Raw genomic sequence first — 27,603 nt, 5'->3', positions numbered from 1 at the left:
ATACGGCTTAAAGTTAGTCTTGTCAGTCTAATTGATCTTGAGTCATTGCCTTTGTTGTCAGAACTGTCTGTCTCCTTACCCATAATCCTCATCACTTTGATAGCCTGTCAGGAATACGGGACTTGGCCCAGCCTTGCCTTCATCCAATAACATTATGAAATTGATACTGACACTTCCATTGGCACTAATTTCTCTAAGAGATTGGAGCCAGAGGACAAGTGGTTTAGCTTCATGGCAGTTAAGCTTTCCAACTAGATCAAGATGGCCTAAGATTGATTGACCTCTACCCTGAGGAAGGGGGGAGGGGAAGGGAATAGAGGGAGAGAAGAGGGAATGGAAAAATCAATGGCTACATCATCATCATCATCAAGTGGTATTTATTGACTGCCCAAGAAGAAGGACAGTGTCCTATATGGACATTCTGAAGGTACACACCAGGCCCTTTCAAAGACTGCTTTCAAGGGAGTTTGAAAAATTAGGAGAGGCGAGTGTTGGCTAGAGTGGTTCACCTCCTCACTTATGATATCGCCCCCTTGTGTTTGGAGTCCAAAACAGCATTGATTCTACCCAGCACCGTCTCTTCTCCACTCAACACTCCCACATGTAGAAGGTCAAATAAATGACTATATCATTTATCATCCAAACCAAAGGGGCACTATTAATAATTATGCTTTAACAATAGGTATAAACAAGGGCTTATCCTGGGCCAACCAGGATGTATCCCACCCTCCTTTTAATAATTAAGAACTAAGCACACCAGAACTGAATGAGGAGATGTACTCTCTTTGGCAGGATTTTATTCTTCACCCAGCCCCCCTTTAGGTGGATAGATGCATGAGGAAACAGGCTTTTGATGAGGGGAGCTAAAACTTTTTGCTTTTGAAAGTGAGAGGTTTCTTTTACAAATGGTAGGTTTAATAATATTACTTGATCTGAAAGTCAGTGTAAAAATAAGTCCTTAGAAGTGATTGCAGGAAGAATGTGTGTTTTCAGATTGGACGATTAGATCTTTGGATTCTTTTCCTTTGTTCCAGTTTGGCCCGTGAGCCTATCTTTAGAAAAATAAATGGCTGACCCTCCCCTCTCCACCTCACCACCTCACCACCCCCTTCTTGGGGTATTCGGTTTGAGTGTTCAATATCCTTGACATATCACACTTGAGGAGCATATCATAGATAACTCACGGACATTGTGTTGCCTGGGGAAACGGAGAAGGGGTGAAGTTATACAGAAACTCAGGCCAGTAGGTCTCCTTGCAGCCTGTTTAGTGAGCAATAAACTGGTTTGACTCAGTGTGTGAGTGTGCCCACTCTCGCCTAGGAGACGTCTCTGTGCGCACACATGGGGTTTGGGCACATTTGAGAGGGTCTGGTGGGGAGCATGCATGTCACCTCATTGCTTTGCTCTGTGTGACTAGTGACTAACGGGGCTCCTTTGAGAACGTGGCACCCCGAGGGCTGGCCTGGCCAGCGGAGCCCCTGCAAGGGCCTGGAGGCAGGAGAAGCGTACGGAGGCAGGTGCTCCCGTACACAGCATGTGCCGTTCGAGGGACGAGACTGCAGGGCTGACACAGTGTTATTTCGATCGGTGTTGGTGGTGTATTTGTACCTTCCCAAGCTGGAATCATCTGACCCTCTGTACCCTCCTCAGATCCTGCTGTAGCGTTGTTTCGGTGAAATGCCTATATCATTTTTACGGCCTGTCTGTGAAAGGGATGAGCGAGCCAACAGACTAATAGGCGTGGCTGCAGCCCTGCCCAACAGCTGCCCAAGGGTATGGGGAGGAGAGGCAGCAGCCAGGGCTCAAGGTGTCTCGGAGGTGACGGCCACCAAGGAAGCAGAGAGGGTCTTCGGGGCAAGAGGGAAGGCGAGCCGTAGGGGATGGAGCAAGGCCTGTTTGCAGGGGTGAAGGGGGATGGACTTCAAGGTCCTTCTGGGGGCTACCTTCCTCTCTGTCCGGCCCTGGCTCAGGGCCTCCCATGTGCCGCTCTGCTGCCCTGGGTTCCCCTGGAGTGCTGGAGTATGGTCCTCACCACGTCTGCTGTCTCTGTAGGTTTACTGTGTGTCCCAGCTGTAGACCTGGGGACCTTTTCATGGCCCGGGCATTTCTCCTTCCTCTTCCTCCCTAGTACTTAGCTCAGGGCCCATCCCATGAGGCAGTGTTTGGAGAGCACACGGGTAGGAAGGGCTGGTTCAGGAGTGTGGCATGACTTAGGAACTGAAATGTTAGGTCCCGGAATCGCCTTAGGTGCCACAATCCCTGGGACGTGGCCCAACTTGTGAAGTCTCACAACAACGTCCGTGTTGATCCCTTTAGTGGGGAGCCCCCCCCCCCAGCCCCCAGAAACGCTGTTTTGGAGCTTCCAGAGGGAGAATTGAGATTAATGGCCACCCTTTATGTTTCTGGAGGATGTGTGCTTGACGTGAGCTCCAAAGAGCACTGGAATGGGAGTCAGAAGAGCCGAATTCAAGTCACTGCTTTTTTCTGATGATGTAACTTGAATAGCTTGGAACCTCAGTTTCCTCACCTGTGAAATGTAGAACATAGTCCCTGTCTAGAGTGTCTAATTGGGTTGCTGTGGTGATGGAGTTGATGGATAGGAAAGCGCCTTACAGGCAATAATGAGTCATACAGATCTGAGCAGTCTCCACTGCTGTGAGGTTATGGGTTTCAATGCTTCCAGTCGTGTGAGAGTCCTTCATTCTAAAAGGCTCCCTGAGCTGTAGCTCTCACCGCCCCTTCTCCTTCAGGCTCCCAGGAATCCATCTACCTTCTAGTGAGCATTTTATAATAAAGGGGAAAAAAAAAAAACATATCGGCCCTGGCCGGTTGGCTCAGCGGTAGAGCGTCAGCCTGGCGTGCAGGAGTCCCGGGTTCGATTCCCGGGCAGGGCACACAGGAGAGGCACCCATTTGCTTCTCCACCCCTCCCCCTCTCCTTCCTCTCTGTCTCTCTCTTCCCCTCCCGCAGTGGAGGCTCCACTGGAGCAAAGATGGCCCAGGCGCTGGGGATGGCTCTGTGGCCTCTGCCTCAGGCGCTAGAATGGCTCTGGATGCAACAGAGCAATGCCCCAGATGGGCAGAGCATCGCCCCCTGGTGGATGGATGGATCCTGGGTGCATCCCGGTCGGGCGCATGTGGGAGTCTGACTGCCTCCCCGTTTCCAGCTTCGGAAAAATGAAACAAAACAAAAAAAACATCTCTTTTGTGTGACATCAGGTGACGAGATCTCTGTCACACCCAGGGAGAGCTGGGCGCGAGCCCTCAGAGTTCTCAGGGCTGGAGAACAAGTCAGCAAGTGCAGAGCGGCCTGGGAGAAGCCCCTGGATTGTTCGGCTTTCTCTCTGACCAGACATTCAGTCCTCATTTCAGATCTTAGATGTGGGGGCATCGTGGTTCAGAAGTGTTTTCATTCTAGACCTCACTGATCGGAGGCCAGGTGATTCGGGACCACAAGTCACGCGGGGGAGTGATGAAGACTACGGACTCTGGAGTCCCGCGGCTCTAGCTGGAACCAGAAGGCTGCATCTTACCTGCCGTGTGGCCTTGGGAGGAGTACTTACGTGTACTGCCTCTTATCACTGAGCCACCGTGAAATCATATGCCCACAAGGCCCAGGACAGTGCCCAGTGGTCCATAATGCTCAGCAGACATGAACTACTCTGGTGTTCTGTTTGATAGAAGGCTGTCACTCCAGAGAAGGAAGCGGATTTCTAGAGGTGACAACATGCCATGGCATCCCTCCACGTGTCCTTAGGAACACTGTGCACAGGGTATCTGTAAGGCACAGGGTATCTGTAAGGCACAGGGTACCTGTAAGGCCGGTGGCCGCCATTATAGCCATGCAGGCTCGCATTGGATTCGGGCAGACGGTGAAGGAACCGTGGAGCCGGAAAACAGTGGACCATTCTGTTGATTAGTCTCCTAACGGCGGACGAGCAGACAGGCAGGGAAGACCGCTTCCCTTTCACTCAGGGCTCCCAAGCCCCTGAGGACTCCCTCTGTCTCTCTGCACTCTCTGCTCTCTCCAGCAAAACAGGCTGGGGAAAAGAACCCCTTCTCCAGCTATCAATAGCGAACAGTGGTCCCTCCCAAGCAGGAAGGCAATCCACAGGTTGCAGTCTGTAGCCCTGAGGGCAAGCACCACAGCCTTCCATAGACTGAACACACATGGCCTGTCCCCATACCAGCAAGTGAACTTAAAAAACACTTGTTTACCCAACAGTGTCCTCCAGACGTACCTTGGACAAGCTCTCGCCTGGAAAGCAGGGTGTGAGACCCTGGCCACTGTTGGAGGCGTTCTGGGTGGGAAGTGCCTCTCAGCCGGTGCCCTAAAGGCCCCAGGTTTCTCCTGAGGAACAGCCTTCTCCTTAGCGTCGGTTCTGTCTCCTCTAACGAGCTGGGGGCCTCACTTTGATTTAAAAGAACCTCCCCTGAAACTGTCCACAAGTCAACCAATGGGTTTAGATCTTGCATTTTCCACTTGGGAAGTAGGTAAAATCAGAGGCATTGTGGGCTTAGTCCTCAGGGATTTGGGCTCTTGTTCCCTGGCTTGTGGTGTTGAGATCGTGTTATGCAATGTTGTTTAGTTAGTGCAGAAAGCGACGTGGTGAGTGGGTGATGGGTGCGGAGACAGTGTGACTGAGTGTGGCAGCACCTAGCACGGCACACCCTGAAACGATGCTTCCTTCCATTCGCCAAGGTCCCCGGGACCTTGCGTGAAAATTGTGGACAATTCTTTTTTTTTTTTTAAGATTTTTTATTTATTCATTTTAGAGAGGAGAGCAACAGAGTTAGAGAGAGAGAGAGAAAGAGAGAGAGAGAAAGAGAGAGAGAGAGAGAGAGAGAGAAGGGAGGAGAAGCAGGAAGCGTCAACTCCCATTTGTGCCTTGATCAGGCAAGCCCAGGGTTTTGAACCAGCAACCTCAGAGTTCTAGGCTGACGCTTTATCCGCTGCGCCACCACAGGCCAGGTCCAACTGTGGATAATTCTTTAGTAGAGACTTGGGGGTAACATGACTAGTCACAACAGTACAGTGGCCAAAGCCAATTTAGAAATTTTGAGACTTGAGCTGTCATCTCTTTATGGGGGTTCAGGCAAAAACACCATTATTTATGCAATTGAAATGTAATTGCCCACTTCCTGTTTATGCTTGGGATGCTCTACTTATTGTCTGTATAGAGAGCCTTTGGGGAAACCTGATGACATCTCTCTTCCCTCTGGGCTATATGTTTCTACCTTCTCAGGCCCCTGGCTGCCGGGCAGTGCTCTGCCTCTGAACTCCTTTAGAGGGTTGTCTTTCTCGCTACAACCCGGTGCAAGGTTGTGGGTCTCACTCTTTGTTTTTTGTATTTCTTTTTTTTTTTGTATTTTTCTGAAGTTGGAAACGGGGAGAGACAGTCAGACAGACTCCCGCATGTGCCCGACCGGGATCCACCCGGCACACCCACCAGGGGCGATGCTCTGCCCACCAGGGGCGATGCTCTGCCCCTCCGGGGTGTCGCTCTGCTGCAACCAGAGCCACTCTAGCGCCTGGGGCAGAGGCCAAGGAGCCATCCCCAGCGCCCGGGCCATCTTTGCTCCAATGGAGCCTTGGCTGTGGGAGGGGAAGAGAGAGACAGAGAGGAAGGAGGGGGCAGGTGGAGAAGCAAATGGGTGCTTCTCCTGTGTGCCCTGGCCGGGAATCGAACCCCGGTCTCCCGCACGCCAGGCTGATGCTCTACAGCTGAGCCAACCGGCCAGGGCCTTTTTTTGTATTTCTTAATTTTTCCATTGATGTGTGTGTGAAAGAGAGAGGCATTAACTCGCCATCCCACTTAGTTATTCCCTTAGCTGTGCACTCATTGATTGCTTCTTGGAAGCTCCCTGACCCAGGATCGAACCCGTGACCTCGGTGTGCCAGGACGATGATGCTTTCTCCACTGAGCCCCCCGGCCAGGGCCAAGGCCAGGATTGTGGGTCTAAAGTCCCCTGGAAATGTCAGGAGCTCCACTCCCCAATGAAGCCAGTGCTCTCAAATGAGTCTCAAGGGAAGTAAGACTGGGAGGGGAAGGAGACTGCGGTGACCCTGTTATGACTTGTCCTGGTATCAGACAAACCATGCTGGAGGGCCAGGCAGTTTGTGCCGTATAATGAGCCCCGACTTTCAAGTCAGGTCGATTTGGGTCTGCCTGCCATTTATTAACTGTGTGACCTTGGGTGAGTTATAAAACCTGAGGCTCCAATTTCCCCAACTGCATTACTGGAATAACAGGATCTACCCCTGGGCTGTCGCGGTGATTAACCATGATGAGGGAGGCCATGTGTTCAGACTGCCCATCCTGCCTTCTGTTTTCCAAATGTGTTCTTGGACTGGGTGATCAGCAGCATGATTTTCAATCACCAAGTGATACCTCCAAGCGATGAATGCTACGAGGCATGAACAATGCTTTCAGTTCCTGTAGGAGGCTGGGAGGGCGTCAGAGCCGCAGAATAAAGCTTATCTTTTGCGAAATGATTCAGGGAGAGAGGCAGAAAAGTGAGGAGGGCACACCTTGTTGGGCAGCCTGCAGGACCCGGGCATGCCCTGGATATCACAGTGGCCAAGTCTGTCTAGAAGCTGGAGGGGGCAGAGTGGGAGGGACCAGAGGAGCCGGTGGGGGAACAGGGGGATAGTGACTTGTCCCCAGGTGTGCTCTTGGGCATGGCCCATGTTTGCTTGGCCTCCGTCCCACATCTGCCAATAAAAAATTAAGAAATTGATTTTCTTTTGTTTGCCCATGAGTACTAGGCTCTTTTTATGAGACAGTAAATGGAATCCCTCTCTGAGCGGGCTGCGTGTTTAATTGTGCCTGTTGTGTGTGCACTGATTCTGGTTTACGAGCTCCTGCTCCCAGACTCGTTGATGCCAGGCTCTGGCCCACCAGGGACACACCAATGTTTGATTTTTATCAGTGGGAAAAGCTCGAAGTTTTTAAAAAAGTCATTTCTTAATTTGAAGGTTGGCATGTTTGTTTCATTCTGACACATTAAAAAAGCATGAGGCTCATCCTGGTTAGTTTTTCTTTACTTCCTAAGTCAGATCTGGCAGGGGAGGGGGCATCTTTTTTAGCAACGGAGGTCACGGTCTGGCTCTCTGTGGAGCTAGGCTAGATTAGAACTCAGCTTTGGGACCGAGTGGTGGGAGGAGGCATTTTCAGGTGAATCCCATCCTTGAGGACAGTAAGCCCACCCTGTGCATAAGGCACTTCTGTGAAGACTTGTTGAAGATGATGTGAAGAAGCATGCATACCCTTTCTGAAGGGAAGGATTAAAGTAACATTGTTAAATGTGAGACGGCTTCATTCCTGTATTAGTCAGCATGAACTAAGTTATGCTGTAGTAACAAGAAACACCCCTGCCAATCTTAGTGACTTAAAAAAAAAAAAAAACAGAGTTCATCAATGCTGCATATGCACCAGGAGTTGGCTAGAGACTGGGGCTCTATGTCCCTGGTCACTTGGGCACTGAGGTTGACAGAGGCTGCCTCATTCTTCCACCATCACCAAAAATGAGACTATGGCAGATCACACACTGGATTATTATTTTTTTAATGGGATATAATTTACATGTAATATACTAGTTTTAGGTATATATTGTAATGACACAATATTTGTATATATTGCAAAATGATCACCACAAGAAGTTTAGTTAACATTTAGCACATCACATGGTTACAGATTTTCTTTTTATAATGAGAACTTCTAAGATTTCTCTTAGCAACTTTCAAATATACAGTGTTATTGTCTATAGCCACCATGCAGAACACTGCATCTCCAGGACTTACGTATTTTACAACTGGAAGTCTGTACCTTTTGACCCCCTTCATCCACTTTGCCTGCCCCCCACCCCCCACTTCTGACAACCAACATTCTGTTCTCTGTATCTGTGAACTTGTTTTCTCTCCTCCTCCTCCTCCCTCTTCCTCTTCTTCTTTTTTTTTTAATATTCTACATGTAAGTGAGATCATATGGTATTTGTCTTTGACTTATTTCACTTAGCATGATGTTCTCAGGGTCAATCCATGTTGTCCCAAATGTCAGGGTTTCCTCCTTTTTCAGACTGGAATAATATTGCATTGCATGCGTATGAATATAGGCATATATATATATATATATATATATATATATATATATAAAATCACAACTTCTTTTATCTATTCATCTGTCAGGGGATACTTAGGTTGTTTCTGCATCTTGGGTATTGTCAGAAATAATGCTAAGAACAGGGGGATACTTCAACATAGTGTTTTTGTTTCCTTTGGATATCTTCTCAGAAGTGGAATTGGTGGTCCACATGGTAGCTGTATTTTAAATTTTTTTGAGGAACTAACTTCCATACTGTTTTCCACAGTGGTTGCACCAATTCCCACTCCCACCAGCAGTGCACATGGGTTCCCTTCTTTCTATATCCTCGCCAACACTTGTTGATTTTTTTTTTGATGCTAGCCATTCTAACAAGTGTGAGGTGATATCTCATTGCCACACTGCATCTCAAGGCTGCCATGGGGAAGAGATGCATATTGCTTCTGCTCACTCTTCATTAGAGGAAGTGGTGGGGCATGCCCAACATGAAGTGGGGCAGAAACCCGCAGTCCCTCTGGTTGCCTGGAAGTGCTTGGAACAGCAGTCTTGATGGCTACAGCTCCTAGGAGGGTTTTCTGAACCTCTAGATGAGATTGAACTTCTACCTTTGGAAGAAAGTATAGGGATAAATCAGTGATTCTCAACCTTTCTAATGCTGTGACCCCGCAATACAGTTCCTCATGTTGCGGTGACCCCAAACCAAAAAATAATTTTGGTGGCTACTTCATAACTGTAATATATGCATTATGTATTTCCGATGGCTTTAGGCGACGCCTGTGTTTTGGTCGTTCGACCCCCGCCGGGGTCACGATCCACAGGTTGAGAACCGCTGGGATAAATGAAGAATATAGAAATGGGTGGATTCTAGCTCTAAGATTTAGCCATATGTGTTGATTTTGACTGCCCAAAGTTATCTTACATGGTTTGGTCCAGCCTGGGACATATTTGATGATTTCTTCCTAGATGCCTTGGTTTAGATGTCTCAACTTCTTTTATAAGCTCACTCACACCAAGTTCTAGCTGTTGATAAGAAATACTGAGGTCTGTCATACTATTGAGAAAATGGTTAGGTTAGTGGAAAGAAGAACTTTTGGAGACGAACATTGGATCAAATACAGGCTTCATCTCTTTCTGGCTAAACAATTTTTAGAAAATGAAACTTACTTGAGGATCAGCTTTTTTAGCTGATCGAATGGAAATAATAGTATTTTTTTGAGGATCAAAAATATGTTGTTTGAAAGAGAACAATGTGCCTAGCAACACAGCTGGCATGTTACTAAATGTTTAATAAACATGTTTCTTTCCCTTTTCTTTTTTCTTTTTGCTATAACCACATTCTTAGGAATGTGAATCATGTGGGGGAATCGGAGAGGGATCACTTGTGCAAACTGGCTGAGCAGTTGTCAGAGTGTTGAACCAGTGACTGAATTGTTGTGGAACCAAATTTCTGAGAACTGTTCCTGCTTTGTGAGTTAGGGACTTGGTGGAACCGAAGGGTATTCTAGTGACAAGCTGGGACATTGGGGAAATGGTGCCAAGGAGGTTCTCCCCTTATGTGAAAGGGGAAGTGAATGTTTATGTATCCTTGTGTCCCCAGGGGGGCTGCTGCTCCTCCTGCCTGCACCTTCGTCGTGTATGGTGCACCCCTTCCCTCCTCACCTGCACTGGATGTGTCCCCAGAGCCTCCCGCTGTGTCCCTGCAGTCCTCAAGGCAGCACCCGCCTTCTCTGCCGGCTCACGCAGGGAAATACCATCTCGCGTTCTCTTCAGAGACCTTTGCTTTCTGGGGAAACGGAGCGCCACCCTGGAATCAAGCGCTTATGAAAATCTGAGCCATCCCCAGCTCTACTTCCTCGTACGTCCCCATAGAAAGGAGAGGGAGGGAGGGAGAGAGAGAGAGACTCCAGGAAGACAATCGGACCACCATCCTGCTAGGCAGGACACCCGTTGGGGGCCGTTGAGCTTCCTCTGATCACTCACTGGCTTGATTGTGGTCTAGTTGGTAGAATGAAACTCACCATGGATCTCAAAGAGGGAAAAAAGAGGCATCCATCTGGGAAGAGGATCACTCATGCGTCTGAGCAGCTCTGTGTTCCCTCGGGGCCTCTCTCTCAAAAGCTGGAACTCACCAGAAAGGCTACAAGCCTGTTTCTCTTTTTGTTTATTAGCGCTACATAACAAAATAAGTGAGCAAGGAGGAGTGGGTGGGCGGCAGCGGAGAGGCCTGACACGGGTCCTAGATGGCCTGTGTGTTCCAAGCTCTGAAGACAGCAAGCCTGCCTCCCTCTCCCGAGCTGCCTCAGGCCTCCACGGCTTCAGGGAAACAGACAAGCTCCCCAGACAGCTGAGATTTCCCTTTTATTATTCATCCCTTCTTTATATCGGAATATATTCTTCTCTGTGTTTATTCAAGCGAGAGAAGAAATGCTTCCTCTCCCAGAGGGGCCACAGGACTCTGGGCTTTTTTTTCTCCCCCCGGAGGCAACTGGCGTGGGACCCAGCCACCTGGCCAGAGCTGGGAAGGAGACATTGGTTCCTAGAGTAGATGCTGGTGTCTCTATCAGCGGATCTCAACCTGGGGCAGTTCTTTCACCCTAAGGGGTATTTGGAAATATGTTTTCTGTTAGGTAGGGAGGCTGGCTTTTTGTCCCTTATTTTTTTTTTTTTTTAATTATGTGAGAGGTGGGGAGGCTGAGAGACAGACTCCCACATATGCCCTGACTGGGATCCACCCAGCAAGCCCCCTTTGGGGTTATGCTTTGCCCATCTAGGAATGCTGCTCCATCACTCTGCAAAGAGGTATTTTAGTGCCTGAGTAGAGGCCATGGAGACATCCTCAGTTCCCGGGGTCAACTTGTTCAAACCATTTGAGCTATGGCCGTGGGAGGAGAAGATAGAGAGAGAGAGAGAGAGAGAGAGAGAGAAGGGGGAGGGATAGAGAAGCAGATGGTCACTTCTCCTGTGTGCCCTGACTGGGAATTGAATCCAGGATTTCCACAGGTTGGGCCAATGCTCTACTGCTGAGCCAATTGGCCAGGGCCACCTTAATTTATTAGACTTTACTTTTAAGAGCTTTTTTAGAGTCCCAGCAAAATTGAGTGGAAAGTACAGAGATTCCCATATATTACCCCCTGTTCCGACATATAGATAGCCTCCCCCATGATCAAAATCCCCCACCAGATGGTACAGTTATGATAATTGGTGAACCTTAGGAGTGGACGTTCATGCTCAGGGGGTTCAGCTGGGCTCCACTTCAGGCAGGCGGGAGCTGGCTGCAGGGGGCTCCTCTCCCATCCTTTGAAGTGACGGGGCTTTGTATGCTTTACTGGCTTTTATATGAAGGCCTGCGGTTTGTGGATGAGCCACGGTGAGTATAAGGGCCTTTGGGCCGATGGCGGTCTGATGGCAGTGGTCTTTCTGGTGTGCGTTTAGTTGAATAGAGCGGTCAGCAACACTGGGAAGAGGAAGAGACGATGAATCATCTGTAATCCATCCTGGTGGGTTTAATGTGGTGACTCACTCATGTCCCCATTCTCAAATTTTTAGTAATTTTTTTTCTCGTTTTCATCTTTTCTCTCTCTCCATCTCTCTCTGCCTCTCCTTTTAATCAGAGGTTGGATCTCTGGGTGGAGTCTTCAATTTTCTTATCTTTTATTTTCCACTCACCCTCTCTTTCCTTCTTGTCTGACTTTTTGGAACATTTCCCTGACTTTCTCTTCCATTCTTCTTTGACTTTCAAAGTTGGATGATCATACTTCCCAAGGACTCTCTCTTACCTTCTGATTGTTCAGGTTTTAAATGTCATCTTGTGTCCTGGGTGCAGTGCCTTCTTACATCCTGAGGAAGTCAGTGATTGTATGAAAAGTCTTCTTGTCCTGCACTGCCCCGTTTCCTGCACGTCCCGTGTCTGCCATGCTGACGCTTCGCTGGAGTGTCTGGTAGTCCCCGGACTGTTTTTTCATAATTAGGAATTGAGCATTAGAAAGTGAATAAGATGTTGCTTTGTGTGCATGGGTGGGGCTGGTCAACTCTTAGGGTTCACTGGCTTGACTCCACTGCGAGACCCCTAAATGTCAATCTCTAGCTGTATGTCTTTTTTGAAGCAATTTCTCCAGAGCTGTGCTCTCTAATCTCCAGCAGGGGGTGGTGTGAGGCCAACTTGGAGGTGGGGTAGATAGGTGGGCAGTGTTATTCCTGGTTTCTGTTGTTCTAGGAGCAGGACAAAGGGAGCCATCTTCATGCTTTACCCTGGTCGTGCTCTGAGCCTTTCCGGTTCAAGTTCTCTAAGAGTGAACCACTAGCACTGGTGGGCTGGGGGCGACGCAATGGCCTGGGTGCTTTGTTCCAACCCCGAGCCTCACCCCGGCCTTCCTGGGTACCCTGTGCCCTCAAGTACTGGGCCTCCCCTGGCAGACCTGACTTCCTGTCTGTATGCCCCATGTGGTCCCACAGACCCTTTCTCCAATAGCTTCCTCCTCTCCGTTAGCAAGGTTTGCTTTCTCACTAACAAAACATCAGCGAAATATCTTATAATATATTCTTGTCTTCCATCTTCTTTCTCTTTGTGCACAAATAGTTCTTTAATCTCTTCATACTTTGGTGGCATTTGGGGAGAGAAGGAGGGTAAGGACCAGCACTTAGCTTCCTGTTTTCAACTGACAATCACCAAGAAGTTGTTTTTTCTTTCATTTTTTTCTTTTATTAAGTGAGAGGTGGGGAGGCAGAGAGACAGACTCCCACATGCGTCCCCTCTGGGATCCACCTAGCAAGTTTGCTATTGGGTGATTCCTGCTCATCTAGGGCCACTGCTCTATTGCTCAGCAACCAAGCTATTTTTAGCACCTGAGGCAGAGGTCACAGAGCCATCCTCAGCACCTGGGGCCAACTTGCTCAAATCATTTGAGCTATGGCTCTGGGAGGGGAAAAGAGAGAGAGAGAGAGAGAAAGCGAGAGAAGGGGGAGGGGTAAAGAAGCAGATGGTTGCTTCTCCAGTCTGTCCTGACCGGGAATCAAATCCAGGACTTCTGCACTCTGGACCGATACTCTACCACTGAGCCAACTGGTCAGGGCCACTATGAAGTTTTTCAAAAAGTTCACAAGGTGTTTTCAGGAGTGGGCCTCTTTTTGCAAGGCGAGTGATGACTGTGAGCATCTGGGCAACCACTTACTGCCACTTTCCCACAGTCAGACATTTGTCGTGGGTTGGAATGAGCCTGTCTGTGCTGACGGAATGGAATTCTGGGTCCTCTGTGTGCAGGTACCAGCCTTCCATTTAGTTCTGCCTCATTGACACTTCACCTTGCTATTTGATGAGACGTATTCTCCTCATAAACTTCAGCGTGATGTAATGGATTCCTGCAGTGGAAATATTGTTCGGGCTGCAAAACCAAATCATAGCAGGCCGTTTGTCTTGGGACCATGGGTCTTGCAGAACACCCATTTAAAAATACTGGTTGTATGAAGCCACAAACAGTCACAGCTAATTCACTTTATGGGACTTATATTTGTATGTATGGGAGATTCGTGCCACCAGACAGAATCACCACTCTACCAAGGCCCCAGCATTAAATATTTCTGTCAGCCTGTGTTTGTCAATAACTCTATTCACTGGGTTTCTTCCTTGGGTTAGAAAATGGTGGCATTGGGGTTGGCGGAGATGCAAATGATGTTTTGTTTTTGTGGTTTTTTTGAAGGCTTTGGGCAATAATGGATTTTTTTATATATATATCTATATTTTCCGAAGTTAGAAGTGAGGAGGCAGTTAGACAGACTCCCTCATGTGCCCCACTGGGATGCACCCAGCATGCCCCCCCAGGGGGCGATGCTCTGCCCATCTGAGGCGTTGCTCCATTGCAACCAGAGCCATTCTAGCGCCTGAGACAGAGGCCATGAAGCCATCCTCAGCGCCCAGGCCAACTTTGCTCCAGTGGAGCCTTGGCTGCCGGAGGGGAAGAGAGAGACAGAAAGGAAGGAGAAGGGGAAGGGTGGAGAAGCAGATGGGTACTTCTCCAGTGTGCCTGGCTGGGAATTGAATCCACACACCAGGCCAACACTCTACCGCAGAGCCAACCAGCCAGGGCGATATGGATTTTTTAAGACTGGAATTGCTGGCCCAATGCCTGTAGGCTAACAGTGATGCAGCCTTATTACCAGTCACTAGTGAAAGCCGGCTCTTCCTAGACCCAGGCCCGCACTGGGCTGATTTCCGCACAGTCTCAGGATGCCTGATAGCAGAGCCCAACAAAAGTTATGTCTGACCCCCGGAGGCCTCTAATGGCCACTCTCCAAAGGCTTTCGGCCTTCAAGCCCTAATCAGAGATTCCAGAGCTCAGGTGTTACTTTGAACTCGCATGAAAACTCTTGAAATCAGGTGCTTGGGTTGTATCCCCAGACCAGTGGACTCAATCTTTAGGGTGGGACCTAGCAGCGGCAATCATTAAAGTCCCTAAAGGGAAAGGGGACAGCATGCAAACTGCTGGTAAGTCTTTCTTTTCTTTGTTCTCAAATCTTGTTATAGAAGCAAAGAAACGTATTTAAGATTTTTTATTATTTTGAACTGATTTTGATTTGGGGAAAATAAAAATAATTTATGTCACAGTCATTTCGTTTCACCTCCTTTTTTGTGACATGATGCGGTAATTTTCTCTCGTGAAAGAGACATCAGGTGTGGTTCCCTGAATCCAGAAGCTTGGTACTCGGGGCTGGTCTTCCCACGGATTTGGCTCCTATGGGAAATATGGCGGCAAAGTAAAGAAAGGGTCTGTGGGCCGGCCGGGCATGGGCAAATGTGACATTACCAGCATCCTGTCTCTCTCCCGCTGTGCGTAGGTCCCGTGGCTGTCATCAGTGGCGAGGAGGACTCGGCCAGCCCGCTACACCACATCAACCATGGCATCACCACGCCTTCCTCGCTGGATGCCGGGCCGGACACCGTGGTCATCGGCATGACCCGCATCCCGGTCATCGAGAACCCCCAGTACTTCCGTCAGGGACACAACTGCCACAACCCAGACACATGTGAGTACTCGAAGAGAGTGTTGTCCCTTGTGGGGAGGGGCAGGGTGGTGTGGTGCTAGGCCATATACTTGGGGTTCTGGAACTTTCTGGGGTGACCTACTATCTGCTAACCTCCCACTCTCTACAAGACCCTCCCTGTTTGTCTTGAAACTTGAAGACTAGCCTGGGCAGGAGGCCTGCATGGCGGCAGGTCCTGGGAGCTGCCCGGAGGCAGGAGCCCAGCCCACGTGGAGAGGTGCTCCCAGTAAGGCGGGGGCACAGACAGGCTGGTCTCCATGGACCTGGCCTGTGAATTTGGGAAATGTCACCTGACTCTGTCCAGACAACAGTCCCTGACCTCGTCAGACCCTCTCCCCACGCCTCCACGAGAAGGGCAGGGAGGGAAGGGTAGTGAGCACCATTTGAATGGAAACATCTCTCGAGCTGCCCCTCCAGTGCCCCAAATAGGGCCCTTTCCAGTGCTAGGACCCCTCCCCTCCCCACTGCAGGTGTCCCACTCGGACCCGAGGGCTCAGGGCATCTGTTTCCTCCTCTCTCTCCCTCCTGTTGGTTCTGGCCCCTCTCTGTGCTTTTGCTGAGCTCTCGGGGCCTCTGTGACTCAGCCCTCCAGCCAGCAGGGGTTCCCCTTGCCGCGTCCCGGGCTCAGTCTAGGCTCAGGGGCCGCAGGGCACCTCCCTCCCCTCCCGCTGTCCTTCCCTGTCCCCAAGTGTCAGCTACTTCAGAAGGGAGCACAGGGGCCCCAGGAGACTGCGTTAGAGCTGGAAGGGACAGGGAGACGGGCTAGGTGGAGGCCTCATTACAGGAAAGGTACGCTGAGGTTCTGCAGGCTGTGGGGTCCCCTTCTCTGCCCCCAGGCTTCTGCCGCTGGCTCTCTCGGTCTCCCGCTGGTCCCGGGGTGGGCCTAGGAAGGAGGTCCTCTGGTCTTGCTCTCCCCAGTGGAGCTCTCTGTGTGGCCACTCTCTTCGTAGCTCAGAGCCGTTGCTGCTCCTGCGGTCCCTCTTGCAGCAGAGTGGCCATTTGACGACCCGCTGATCTTTCCTTGTGCTTTTCTGGTTCTGATTTTAATGAGAGGCTGACCTCAGCGGGGGTGACTGGGCTTGAATTAGAATGAGATCATCATTTGCCTCCCTTGGTTGGGTGCCCTCCCGAATCCATGGTGGGATTTACAGGATGGCCCGCCCCGTGAGCGCCGGTTCGAGGGAGGGCTCCGGGCAGGGGAAGAAAGGTACCTGTGTTTCAGACACAGAGCGGAGCTTGAGGCTCTGGCCTCAGGTCAGGCCCACCCTGGGCTGCCCTGGGCCTGGCTGGAAGGGGCCTCCTGGGACTGTAGCATAGCTCAGGCCTGCCTCGGGCTGATGGGGCTGTTTTCTGGAGTGCCGTTGGTATTTGAACAGAGACCTCGGCATTGCTCTGCCAAGTACACAATTGATTCTCACTATGCATGGTCGTTATGTTCTATAAAGTCACCATGGACACCGAAATAGGGGAGTTGGAGTCATCACTCCGACAGGGTCAGGTTCCTGTCAGCCTCTGACGCCACATTTTTATCAGCTGATCAGTGCGTCACCTTGTTTCACGCGTGCTTCCGTTTAAAGACATCTTAGTTAACAGTTGTTGTTGACTCACGAACACTGTCCTTGGGGTCAGCAGCACTGCCCGGCGCCTGCACGAAGTCTGTCTAACACACGTGTCTTACCTAACGCTGCCGTTGTCTCCGTAAGGCCCCTCGGCCTCTTGCTGTTAGGAACACGAGCCAGCACTTCAGCTCTATGCTTGGGGCCATTCCACACAGAGGAATCACCCACAAAAGCAAAATGTGCCAAAAAGAAAAAGAAAAGTGATGTTAATGGACCACGAGAAAGACACTCGTTTTCAGTGTGAGAGCTGACACAAGAAGGCTTTGTTCATTCTCAGCTGGAAACGTGTGTTGGGTGATTCAAAAACTTTTTTTTTCAGTAAGAGGAGGGGAGATAGACAGACCCCTGCATGCGCCCAGACCAGGGTTCACCCGGCAACCTTGTCTGAAGCTGATGCTCAAATCAACCAAGCTATTTTTAGCATCTGAGGCTGACACACTTGGACCAACCCAAGTATCTTCAGTGCCTGGGGCCGAAATTTGAACCAATTGAGCCACTGGCTGTGAGAGGGGAAGAAAGAGAGAAGGGAGAGAGGGAAGTGAAGAGAAGCACACAGTTGCTTCTCATGTGTGCCTTGATCTAGGATTGAACCTGAGACGTCAGCATGCCAGCCCAAGGCTCTACATACTGAGTCAACCAGCCAGGGCCGTGATTCAAACTTTTTACCACCCCTTTTGCGTTTGTGAATGACTGTGAAAGTGCTGCCAATATTGGTTTGGGGATTACACATAGATTTCAGCGATTAGGCGATTTTGTAAATACAGAATCCAGGAACTCTGAGGATGGACTGTATGTCCGTTATGAATGCTCTGGGCTTCCCAGGGGAGCAGGGCCTCTGGGTCATGTCTGTGCTTGGGTGAGCTCCTGGCACCTGGCACAGTCGCCAGATGGGGTGACCCTGGCCTGAGGGAAAGGGGTCCCCACTGGGTCGCCAGAGAAAGTGGGCGTCCTAGAGAGGGCTATGGGACCTGAGTGCTCTTTGACATTGGGACCTGGAGCCCAGGCACAGAGCTGTCTCCCAGGGAAACAGCAGAGAAGAAAAGCCTGTGTTCTGCAGCCCTTTGGGCGCGGAAGTCCGAGTGGCCTTTGCAAGGACCCGGCCCACACTTCTGTGCAGAGAAGAGCAGTCATGGCGGCGAGGGCCAGCAGGTGGACTGAAAAAGACTTGAAGGAATAGGGGAGCGAACAGTACCTCGGGGGAAGAGATTCGCGAGATGGCTCCCAACTGTCAGACCCTCTGATCCTAGGGAAAGTGGCCTTTTCCAGGAAGCAGCACATGTTGTCTTCTCAGTAGACAGCGGATGTCTCTTTATTGTCTCAGAAAACACGTGTGGCGATGACAGACACTGTGCCAGAGCCTGGTCACCAGATTTACTGATCTGCCCTCCGCATGTTCAGGGCTGCCTCCTGAAGATCGGGGTGAGGGGGCAGTTGGGGGGACATGGCGGGGTCTGCCTCCTCCTCCCTGAGGTTTACAGGCTGAAAGTCTGCAGGCTGCTGGTTACAAAGGCTCCTTCAGCCCCGGGAAGTGACTCCAGGACACATCCCCATCTGCGATAGGACACTATTGTAAATCATTAAGTCCACACGTGCCTTGGCAGATAAATAAGCAGAGAACACTTATGACACTGCAGAGAAGGACAGGGTCCCTCTTTTTCGGGGGATGGCAGAAAACGGGATAAGAAGAGAGATGCTCCTACTGTGGGTCTATCTACCTGTGGGTCCCCCCGGGCTCTCCCATCTGATTCCCTTCCTCTCCCACTTAAAACTGGTGGTGACCAGAGGGGAACTGGTTCGGGTTTGGGCTGAATAGGTGAGGTAAGCAAATACCGAATTATTATGTTGTTTACCTGAAATTAATCTAATGTCATCATACCCATTTCATGTCACTGAAAAAAGAAAAATGTGATGTGGGAAGAAATTGCAAAGAGGTCATGCTGCCTGACTTAGGCATCATTTCCCTCCGCCCGGGATGGATTTAGCACAAAAACACTCTCCTCCTCTCCACGTGTGTGCGTTGTGAGTGGTGGGACCTCTCTGCCCGGCCTGATTGGGTGCTGCTCCTCCCCGGCTTCTCACGTTCTATCTGTCTTCAGGCTGGGCCCCCGCATGTTTCGCAGCACGCCAGGGTGGCAGGGATACTGAGAGCTCACCCAGAGCACCCCCTTATCAGATGCTCGAGTCCCCTTGCCCACGTGCCCAAGTGCTCTGCACTTGACATTGCTTTACTCTGGGTTTTCTTTTTTTTAGTCATTTTAGTGAGGCGTTGGGGCGTGGGGAGAGACAGAGAGAAGAGGGGGAGGAGCAGGAAGCATCAACTTCCACCTGTGCCTTGACTGGGCAAGCCTGGGGTTTCAAACAGGCGACCTCAGCAGTCCAGGTCGGCGGTTTATCAACTGCGCCACTCTGAGTTCATTCGGCCTTTCCAGGGATTCTGAGATAGCTGCATGAAGGTGCTCCCACAGAATCCAAAGCCTGGTGAGCCCTCCCTTGTTTGTTTAAGGCCCTGATTCTCAAAAGCGTCAGGAAATGGAAACATCCCTCCTGGTTGCACAGCCAATTTGGGGTCAGATCTTGTGGCGTGAGACACCCAGGGGCAGGTTGAGGCGGGTCATTGGGGAGAATCAGGAGGTATTTGTAGCAACGTTGGGCCCTCGGTTACCTGTGTCACGCTTGTGACAGCCTTGGGCCGCAGTCACGGTGGTGCGTGTGCTGGGGCGGGGCCGCTGACTACTGTCTTTCCCACAGGCCCTTGGAAGGCTCCCTGGCTCTGTGTGAGGCCCTGGGCTTCTCACTTTAGTCTCAGAAGACAATTTTGCCTCTTGGCTGAAAGAGCAGAGGCCCTCTGGGAAGCTCAACCGTCTTCTCCTTCTCTCCCTCCCTCTGGCCCCAAGTCGGGACTGCGGCCTTTGTTTATAGATTGTCTCTGTCTTGGAGGAACTGGAACCTCCACCTTCCCAGAGTCAATAGCTGCAACCTCCCCTCCCTCTGATCGCTCCCTTCCCCCATGTGCCTTCAGACAGAGGCCTCTGCCCTGCTCCTCCACCCTTTCCTCCCCTCCCCCTCCCTGTGATCGCTCCCCTCCCCCATGTGCCTGCAGACAGAGGCCTCTGCCCTGCTCCTCCACCCTTTCCTCCCCTCCCCCTCCTCTGCTCCCCACTAAGCCTCTCCAGGCTCCTTGCCCCGCCACCCAGCTCTCCCTCCGTTTCCCCAGGAACCTGGGAGCTCTCCGTCCTGATCTCGTTGTCAAACTTGACCACATTCCTTTGAGTCTCTCCTCTGTGTTCACAAGCAAGTCACCACCACTGTGCTGATTTCTCTCCGTTTCATCTATTCAATAAATATTTATTGAGGGTTTGTGTCGGGTTCTCTTTGGCTCTGGAAACAGTAACAAGAAATGCATGGCCTCTACCGCCAGGGCTTACTGCCGATCATAGCTGATGTCTGAGATGCAAGATGGCGCCTTCTCCTGCGTCGGGGCTGCTCATAGACCTCCTGGTCTCTGTTCTGACTTATTAGCTGACGATTCGCCAGCCTTTATTCCTAGTTGCTTCTTTCCAGATGACCAATTCCACCTTCAACCCATTTACTGCCCCCCCAAGCCGCCCCACACCCTCTTCTTCCTTTCTACACCCTGTTCTTCATTCCACATCTGGCTCAACTCCAGCTTCATCCTGGGCCCATGCCAGGAAATGACCTTTTCCCCCTGAGAACCCATGCCTTAGAGCAAATGCCATGTGCTCATCTTCAATGACTTTGAGTCAGATCTTTGGTCATCCCGTCACTTCTCAGTTGTGTGTGTCTTGTTTCCCAAACCTGAGTTTTTTCCAACAACTACTGCTTATGTGTCATAATTCTTCATGCTCTATAGACAACATAACATGGGACTGGGGTCAGAGATGACACCAGCCACCGGTGGGTCGGATGACCTGCTGAGTGTGTCCTCATGCTGTGACCCAGGCTCTGTAGAGATGTCACAGACTGGGGGAAAGGTCCTCAGTTTGCATCGACAGTCTCCTCAGGACCAAGCCCAGGGCTGACATTTTGCAAGGTTTTATCTCATGTGATCTTTCATTGGCTCTCAGGGCAAGGCCGCTGTGCCTATTCTGTCCCAGACCTGCCGATGCCAGCATGCACCCTCCACCACCAGAGGCACACTGCCTGGCATTCTGGTGGTCCGTCGGCGTGCACGCTGCCCTCGGACCACAGGGACGCGGGCTGCTGAGGAACAAGGACAGTGCCGTGATCTACAGCGCCTCGCTCGCCTCCCCGTTTCCGGGGTAAGGACGGCTCTGTAGAGAGGCTGCTTGGACTTGGGAGTCCCTGGAGAGCCTTGGCTGAAGCTCCCTGTAGTCACGAGGCCGGGGCAGCCTCGGTCTGGCTGATGGCCCTTATCCTGCTCTCTGAATTTATGGAATCAAGTCCCCAAGGGGCCATGGTTGCCTTTGATAAGGGGCATATGTGGCCCTGCAGTTAAGCTAGATTTTCTTTTCTTTTCTTTTCTTTTCTTTTCTCTTTTCTTTTCTCTGCTCTTCTCTTCTCTTCCCTTTTCTCTTTTCCTTTTTCTCTTTCCTTCCCCTCCCTTCTTTTCTCTTTTTTTTTCTCTCTCTTAGCAGGTTTGGGGTTATGGACACACTGAGCATCCAGTACAGAGAATATACCCATACACCCCTCCTGCTCTCCAACCGCAGTGCCTGCTGTGAATAACACGTTGCACTAGTGGGCCACTCATTACAATTGATGAAAACTATTGATACACTTTTAGTAACGGAAGACTTTCATTTACAATAGGGTTTGCTCTCTGTGTTGCACATTCTGTGGGTGTTGTGTTATGCATGCACCCCTCCAGTGTGACACAGAGTAGTGGCACTGCCCTAAGAGTCTCCATGGCCCCCTCTCCATCTCCCCTCCCCCACTCCGCCAGCCCTGATCTTTTTGCTGTTTCTTCGGTTGTGTTTCTTCCAGATGTCATAGAGTCGGAATCCTATAGTGCAGAGCTTTCTCCAACTGGCTTCTTCCACTGAGCAATATGCATGTTAGTTTTCCCCACGTCTTTGCATGTCTTGAGAGCTCTCTTTTTATATGAATAATATTCCATCATACGGATGTGGATGGAATCCACACATTGTTATCTGTTCACCTATTACTGAAAGACATTGTATTCCTTTCCGAGGGCAACCATAAAACAGAGTGCCACAGACTGGGCAGTGTCAAACAACAGAAATGTACTGTCTCCCAGTTCGGGAGGCCAGAGTCTAAAGCAGGGTGTCCGTGGCCACCCTCTCTCTGAACCCTGCAGGGAAATCCTTCCTCAGTGCATCCTAGCACCTGGTGATGCTGGTGGCGTCCCCTAGCTGGCTGCCCTGTGGCTCCAATTGTGTCTTCACATCTCACTGTCCCTGTGTCTGTCTTTACATGGCTGTTTTCTTAAGAGAACACCGTATGTATTGGATGGGGGGCCCACAGGGGAGCCCACCCAACTCCAGAATGACCTCATCTTGACTTAACTAGTTATATCTGCAGTGTCCCTATTTTCAAATAAGGTCACATGCTAAGTGACTGGGCATGAGGACATCAACGTATCCTTTTTGATGGGGGCACAACTCAACCCATAACAACACCTTGATTGCTTCTTATGTTGGGCAATTATGAATCAAGTTGCTATACATTTTTTTTTGTCTGTTTTGCACAGACATACATTTTCAACTCATTTGCATGACCAGGCATGAGATCATTGACTCATATGTATGTTTTACTTTGTCAGAAATCACCAAACTGCCTGATCAGTGGTGGTGCAGTGGATAAAGCATGGACCCAGATCACTGAGGTCACTGGTTCGAAACCCCAAGGTTGCTGGCTGTGAGCACGGGCTCATCAGTGTGGTGTCACTGGCTTGAGCAGGGCATCATCCACACAATCCCAATGTTTTCCAGCCTGAGCCCAAAAGGTCACATGAAAAGCCCAAGGTCACCGATTTGGACAAGGGGACACTGACTTGAGCAAGGGGTCACTGGCTTGGCACAGATGAGAAGCAATCAATGCACAACCAAAGTGACAGCAACTATGAGTTCATACTTCTCACCCTCTCTCTCCCTTCTTCTCTGTCACAAAGAAACTGCCAAACTGTCTCCCAAAGTGGCCGAACCAAGTTAGGTTCTTTAGATCGTATGTGCGACGGGCCTCTACCAATCAGCTCCTGGCCAGGGGTCTCCTGGCACCTACCAGTGCGCACCTGTCACCTTAGCATGTTTTCTGGAGTGTGTGTCTGTTCACATGTGTGTGCTTATATAGGCCTTCTCTTGCGTTCTAATCTATACCAACAACTGAGCAAAGTGCCGTTGTTACTGACATTCACATAGACTAATAGTGAGTGCACTTCACTTCTCACTTGTCTTCGATCGGAGGCCCATTGCCACATTCACTACCAGTGTGCTTGTGCCTTCGCAGAGTCAACAGCAGCTTGTCCTCCGAGCCCCATTGTCGCTCACCCTTCCAGACGTCTGCTCTGGTGTCCCGAAGGTCTTGTCAATGCCTTCTCTTGCCCCACGTGTCATTCTCAAGCTGGCTCTGGCCGGCCGGGCCTCCCGCACTGGTGGCGTCTTCCCCGCCCGTCTCTGCACTTTGAACCAGAGGGGTGAGCTCCACTTCAGGCCCCCTGGCTGGCTCCTCTCACATTGCTTCCCTGGCTCTTCCCCTCATCCTCCCTGCTGACCTGGAAGCTCCGCTTTGACACCTTCCTGCACAGCCATCAGCGAGCATCCGTGGAGCTCTTACTAAGACCAGGCACCCTGCCGTGGGCCTGGAGAGACTGCAGCTGTTTGAGGGCCTGGTTTCACTCTCTCTCTTTCCCCAGGGCAATTGCTGGATGAATCCCCCCAAACATACCAGCCTACAAGGCCAGGACTTCACAGAGGCCACCAGGCCTGGAGCTGCTCGGTCTGTGGACTGTGCCGCTTTAGCCGGGACCAGTGACTCCTCCCTTGAAGTGAGCGAGTGTCTGGTTTCTACTTCCGCTTTGGGGCCAATTGGCCGTGGAGCTGGGCTTTTCTGGAAGAGCTGCTGCCGAGGCCGGTTCCCCAGCTGTGGGCACGCGCGGCACCTTTTGTGCATACTGCAGTATTAATAGCGCACCGGTATGATATAGATTTCTGTCACCTCTGTGCTAACAAACTTCGCTTAGCGCCGGGTAATGATGGGTATTTATTCCCAGCCACTTAGTTCGGCATAATGGACTTGCAGATGAAAAATAGCAAATGGGCTCCTTCGTCCGCTGCTACTACAGGAGAAACCTTTCTACATATTAGGTTTTTCTCTAGCAGAAGCCCTGATGGACCTGCCTGGTGGAAGGAAGGGGGTCTGGGTCCAGTCTGGAAGCTCCTCCCCTGAGAGTGTCGCCCAGGGAAGGAGGCTGGCGCTGCTGGATTGCTGTTTGCTCCCTGTGGTTGACTGGGGAGGCAGGCTTGGCTCTGTGTCTCCGTGGGAGACGGGAGCATAGGACCAACGTGGGGGCAGGCGATTCTGACACATCCCATCCTCCATTCCGCTGCTTGGATTCTGATGGTCCCCATTAGGGGAATTGCAGGTCAAATTGTGGTGAAGATAACAGTAATATTTTGCCTTCGCTGTTTTCACTGGTTGGATATCTCTGGGCCCCGTTTGCAACATTTTCAATGAACGTAAGTTAGGATTGTTTCCCCTTGGGTTTTTCTTCAATCCTATTCTTAGATCCAATTAGAATAGGAGCAGACCCCTGAGACTTTGTGCTGCTGGAGGCGGTGAGCTCACGGAGGAGAGGGTTGCGTAGACACATACCCAGTTTCCTTTCTGTCTGGAAAGAGCCGGAATGCGATGTCTTGGAAACCAAGGCAGTAAGTCCCAGGGCCGTGTGCTTGGGCTTGTCCTGGGGGTCTCCGCCCCTAGAAGTTGGGTGCTGACTCCCAAGTCCCCAGATCTAGGCATAATCCAAGCATGGCATTTTGTTGTTTTTTTTTATCCCTCTCCCAGGAAGAAAACAAAAATTAAATGATGACGTTTCCCCCAAATTATCTGAAAATGTTAGACATTCTTGAGCATGCACTTGGGAGCTGTAACCAGTGGTGGTGCAAAGGGTCTGACTCATGTCCCTCCCTGTCCCCGAGCTGGGACGACCGGCCTTCCACTGGTGATCCTGACCTCACCTGCTCCGTGCTTTCTGCCGTAACCACAGACTCACAGTTAAGGAGCTGCATGCAGTCATACAAATTAAGTAATTAGGTATAATTATGCTCTCCGTAAATACACAGTAATTGGTTTAAAAAAAGTTCTTCGGGGGTAAGCGTGTGCTTCATGGTGGAGGAGGTAGAAAGTGCTGAGACCCCAGCCAGCCCTGGAGTAATGTCATTTTGTGGCGGAGTGCCAACCCAGCAGAGGTCACACCCAGCCCTCAACGTAAGACATGGAGTGGGTCCTTCGTTTCCTGCCCAGAGCCCTGGAAGCAGAGGGAACACTCCTCACCTTGGCGTGTTTGGGCCTTGGTTTTGTCTTCAGGGAGTGGGAGCCTTAGCTGTTCTCCAGAGATTCAAGATTTCCCAGAGATCTCTTTACTCTTTTCTCCTTCAACTATGTTCAGGCATCCAGTCTGTATTTGAAGGGTGATCCATTCTGAACCAGCTGAGAAATATACACAGGGGTCAGACAGGAATCAAAAGTTGGGGTTGGCCCTGGCTAGTTAGCTCAGGGGTAGAGCACTGGCCCAGAATGTGGTTGTCTCAGGTCCAATTCCCAGTCAGGGCACACAGGAGAAGTGGCCACCCGCTTTTCCACTCCTCCCTCTCCCCCTTCTTTCTCTCTCTGTCTTCCCCTCCTGCAGCCATAGCTCAATTGGTTTGAGTGCATTGGCCCTGGGCACTGGGACTGGCTCTGTGGAGCCTTCACCTCAGATGCTAAAAATAACTTGGTTGCTAACATGGCCCCAGATGGGCAGAACATCAGCCCCAGACAGGTTGCTGGGTAGATCCCAGTCGGGATGTATGCATGAGTTGTCTCTCTATCTCTCCTCCTCTTCTCACTTGGAAAAGAAGAGTAAAAAAAAGTTGGGCTTTATTGCTAGACATAAAAATTTTGCTTAGACTTAAAGCCAAAATGGGCTTCTTGATGTCCCTCCAAAGTCTTGAACTTGGGTGCACAGACAGGAGTTGGGTCTGCAGAGCAGATCTTGCCTACCCAGTTGCATGGTCTGCCTCATATTTTGCAAGTCAAGAAGCTTTGGGGTTACCGAGAAGATCACACATGCAGTGGGGTTCCCCCTTGTTGGCACTAGTCCTGCCCAAAATGGAAATATGACGGCAAATGACAGGCTTTGCCCATCTCACCCATCAGATAAACTCACAGGGCGGAGTCAAGAACACAGACCGCGGTTGCGGGAAGGGCTGGGATTATTCCCCATGTCTCCAAGGAGACAAATTCCTGTCTTATGGGTGGCTAAAAGGCAGGGAAAGGAAACGTGATCCCCCCATCCTTGGAGACAGCAGGAGCCTACTGTTAGCATGGATCCCTATTAGTATTATCTTTGCAGAAGCCCTTTTCCAGGAGGAATGGTCATTTCCATTTCCTGTGAATGAGCCCATGAGTCACACTCGATGGGTAATGTGCCAAAGAGCCTAGGAAGTTCTCCTTCTCATCATGCTGCATTCTTAATGGTCAGCAGTTGGGAAAGCCCAAGCTCCACCCATCTCTTCGCCAAGAAGCCCAGAGTCCAGCTGCTCTTCCATCTTCTCTGCAGCTGCCTCAACACCGGGCTTCTTAAATCGTGCTCGGAAGGTTGTTGATGGGTGTTTCTCAAAAGTCATGTTCCACGGTCAAATAAGTTTGGGAAGAGCAGGATTGAATAAGATTTTTACTGTGGGACTCTGAGAGCCTTTACTGGTGAAGGTCATTGCAGATTTGCAAGAGGGGACTCGGGTCTGCAGCACTGCCCACATTTATTGAGCCCGGTTCCTGCGGTAGGCCTGCTAGCATCTCTGTGGACACAGCTGTTCGATGGGTTGCATTTGGGCTGTTCTGGGGTTGGGGGCTCTGGTTTATGCTTCCCCAGCAGATGTCACCATGTGACAGAGTGCCCAGACGGGCCAGAACCCATCTGGCATGAGCACTGTTACATTTCTTCCAAGCCTTTGCGAGGGACAGAGTGGCTGCGTTCCACGGGAATGCCGAAAGTTGGGGCGGCGACATTCCTCAGGATTTCCAGCAGAGCACGAAGTGCCTTCATGCAAATGGGTCAGGAAGTTAGTCTGTAGTTTTTTGCCTAGAAGCCCTGACAGGTGCCACTAATACTTCCTAAACCCCAGATCTGGAGACGCTGGCAGGGGCCAAATTTTCATGGCATTCCTTGTCCCCAGACAGATGTCGCTGCAGAGTGGAAGCTCAGGGAGCTGTTTCGAAGGAGAAATACACTGTTCAGGATGCAAGTTGCTGTCTCACAGGCCACTGTTTGTAATCCATTGTGTGGAAGGTCAAAGCACTTCCGTATTTCAAGAAAGAATGGAATAAATGGAGTGGGCCTGAGCTGGGTCTGGCCAGCTGAGAGAGGAAGCTGAAACTTTGGTTAGAAAAGAAAGTGAAGCCCTGGCTGGATAGCTTGGTTGGTTAGAGCATTGTCCCGAAGCACAGAGGTTGCTGGTTCGATCCCTGGTCAGGGCACATACAGGAACAGCTCGATGTTTCTCTCTTTCTCTCTCTTTCCTTCCCTCCTTCTCCCTCCCTCTCCATTCCTCTCTCACTAAAATCATTAAATAAAAGAGAAAGAAAGAGAGACAGTGAAATGGTGTGGGCAGTCCTAGACCCTGGGCCCAGCCTGCCAATTCAGTGACT

At 50.6% G+C, this 27,603-nt stretch overlaps 1 protein-coding gene across 4 annotated transcripts in view; it reads left to right on the top strand.

Moving 5' to 3' along the window:
- The window catches only part of NTRK3 (neurotrophic receptor tyrosine kinase 3), a 344,195-nt gene that overhangs the window by 173,044 nt on the left and 143,548 nt on the right, over window positions 1-27,603 (top strand). For all 4 annotated transcript variants that reach the window (XM_066239552.1, XM_066239555.1, XM_066239554.1 and 1 more), the window contains exon 13: window positions 14,930-15,118. In XM_066239552.1, coding sequence (XP_066095649.1) covers window positions 14,930-15,118 — 189 coding nt within the window. The remainder of the gene's footprint in view (window positions 1-14,929; window positions 15,119-27,603) is intronic.

Source organism: Saccopteryx bilineata, chromosome 7 (genome assembly GCF_036850765.1).
Source record: "Saccopteryx bilineata isolate mSacBil1 chromosome 7, mSacBil1_pri_phased_curated, whole genome shotgun sequence".
NCBI lineage: Eukaryota > Metazoa > Chordata > Mammalia > Chiroptera > Emballonuridae > Saccopteryx > Saccopteryx bilineata.
Note: the sequence above shows the minus strand (reverse complement) of the source record. Positions and strands in the feature narration are given on the sequence as shown.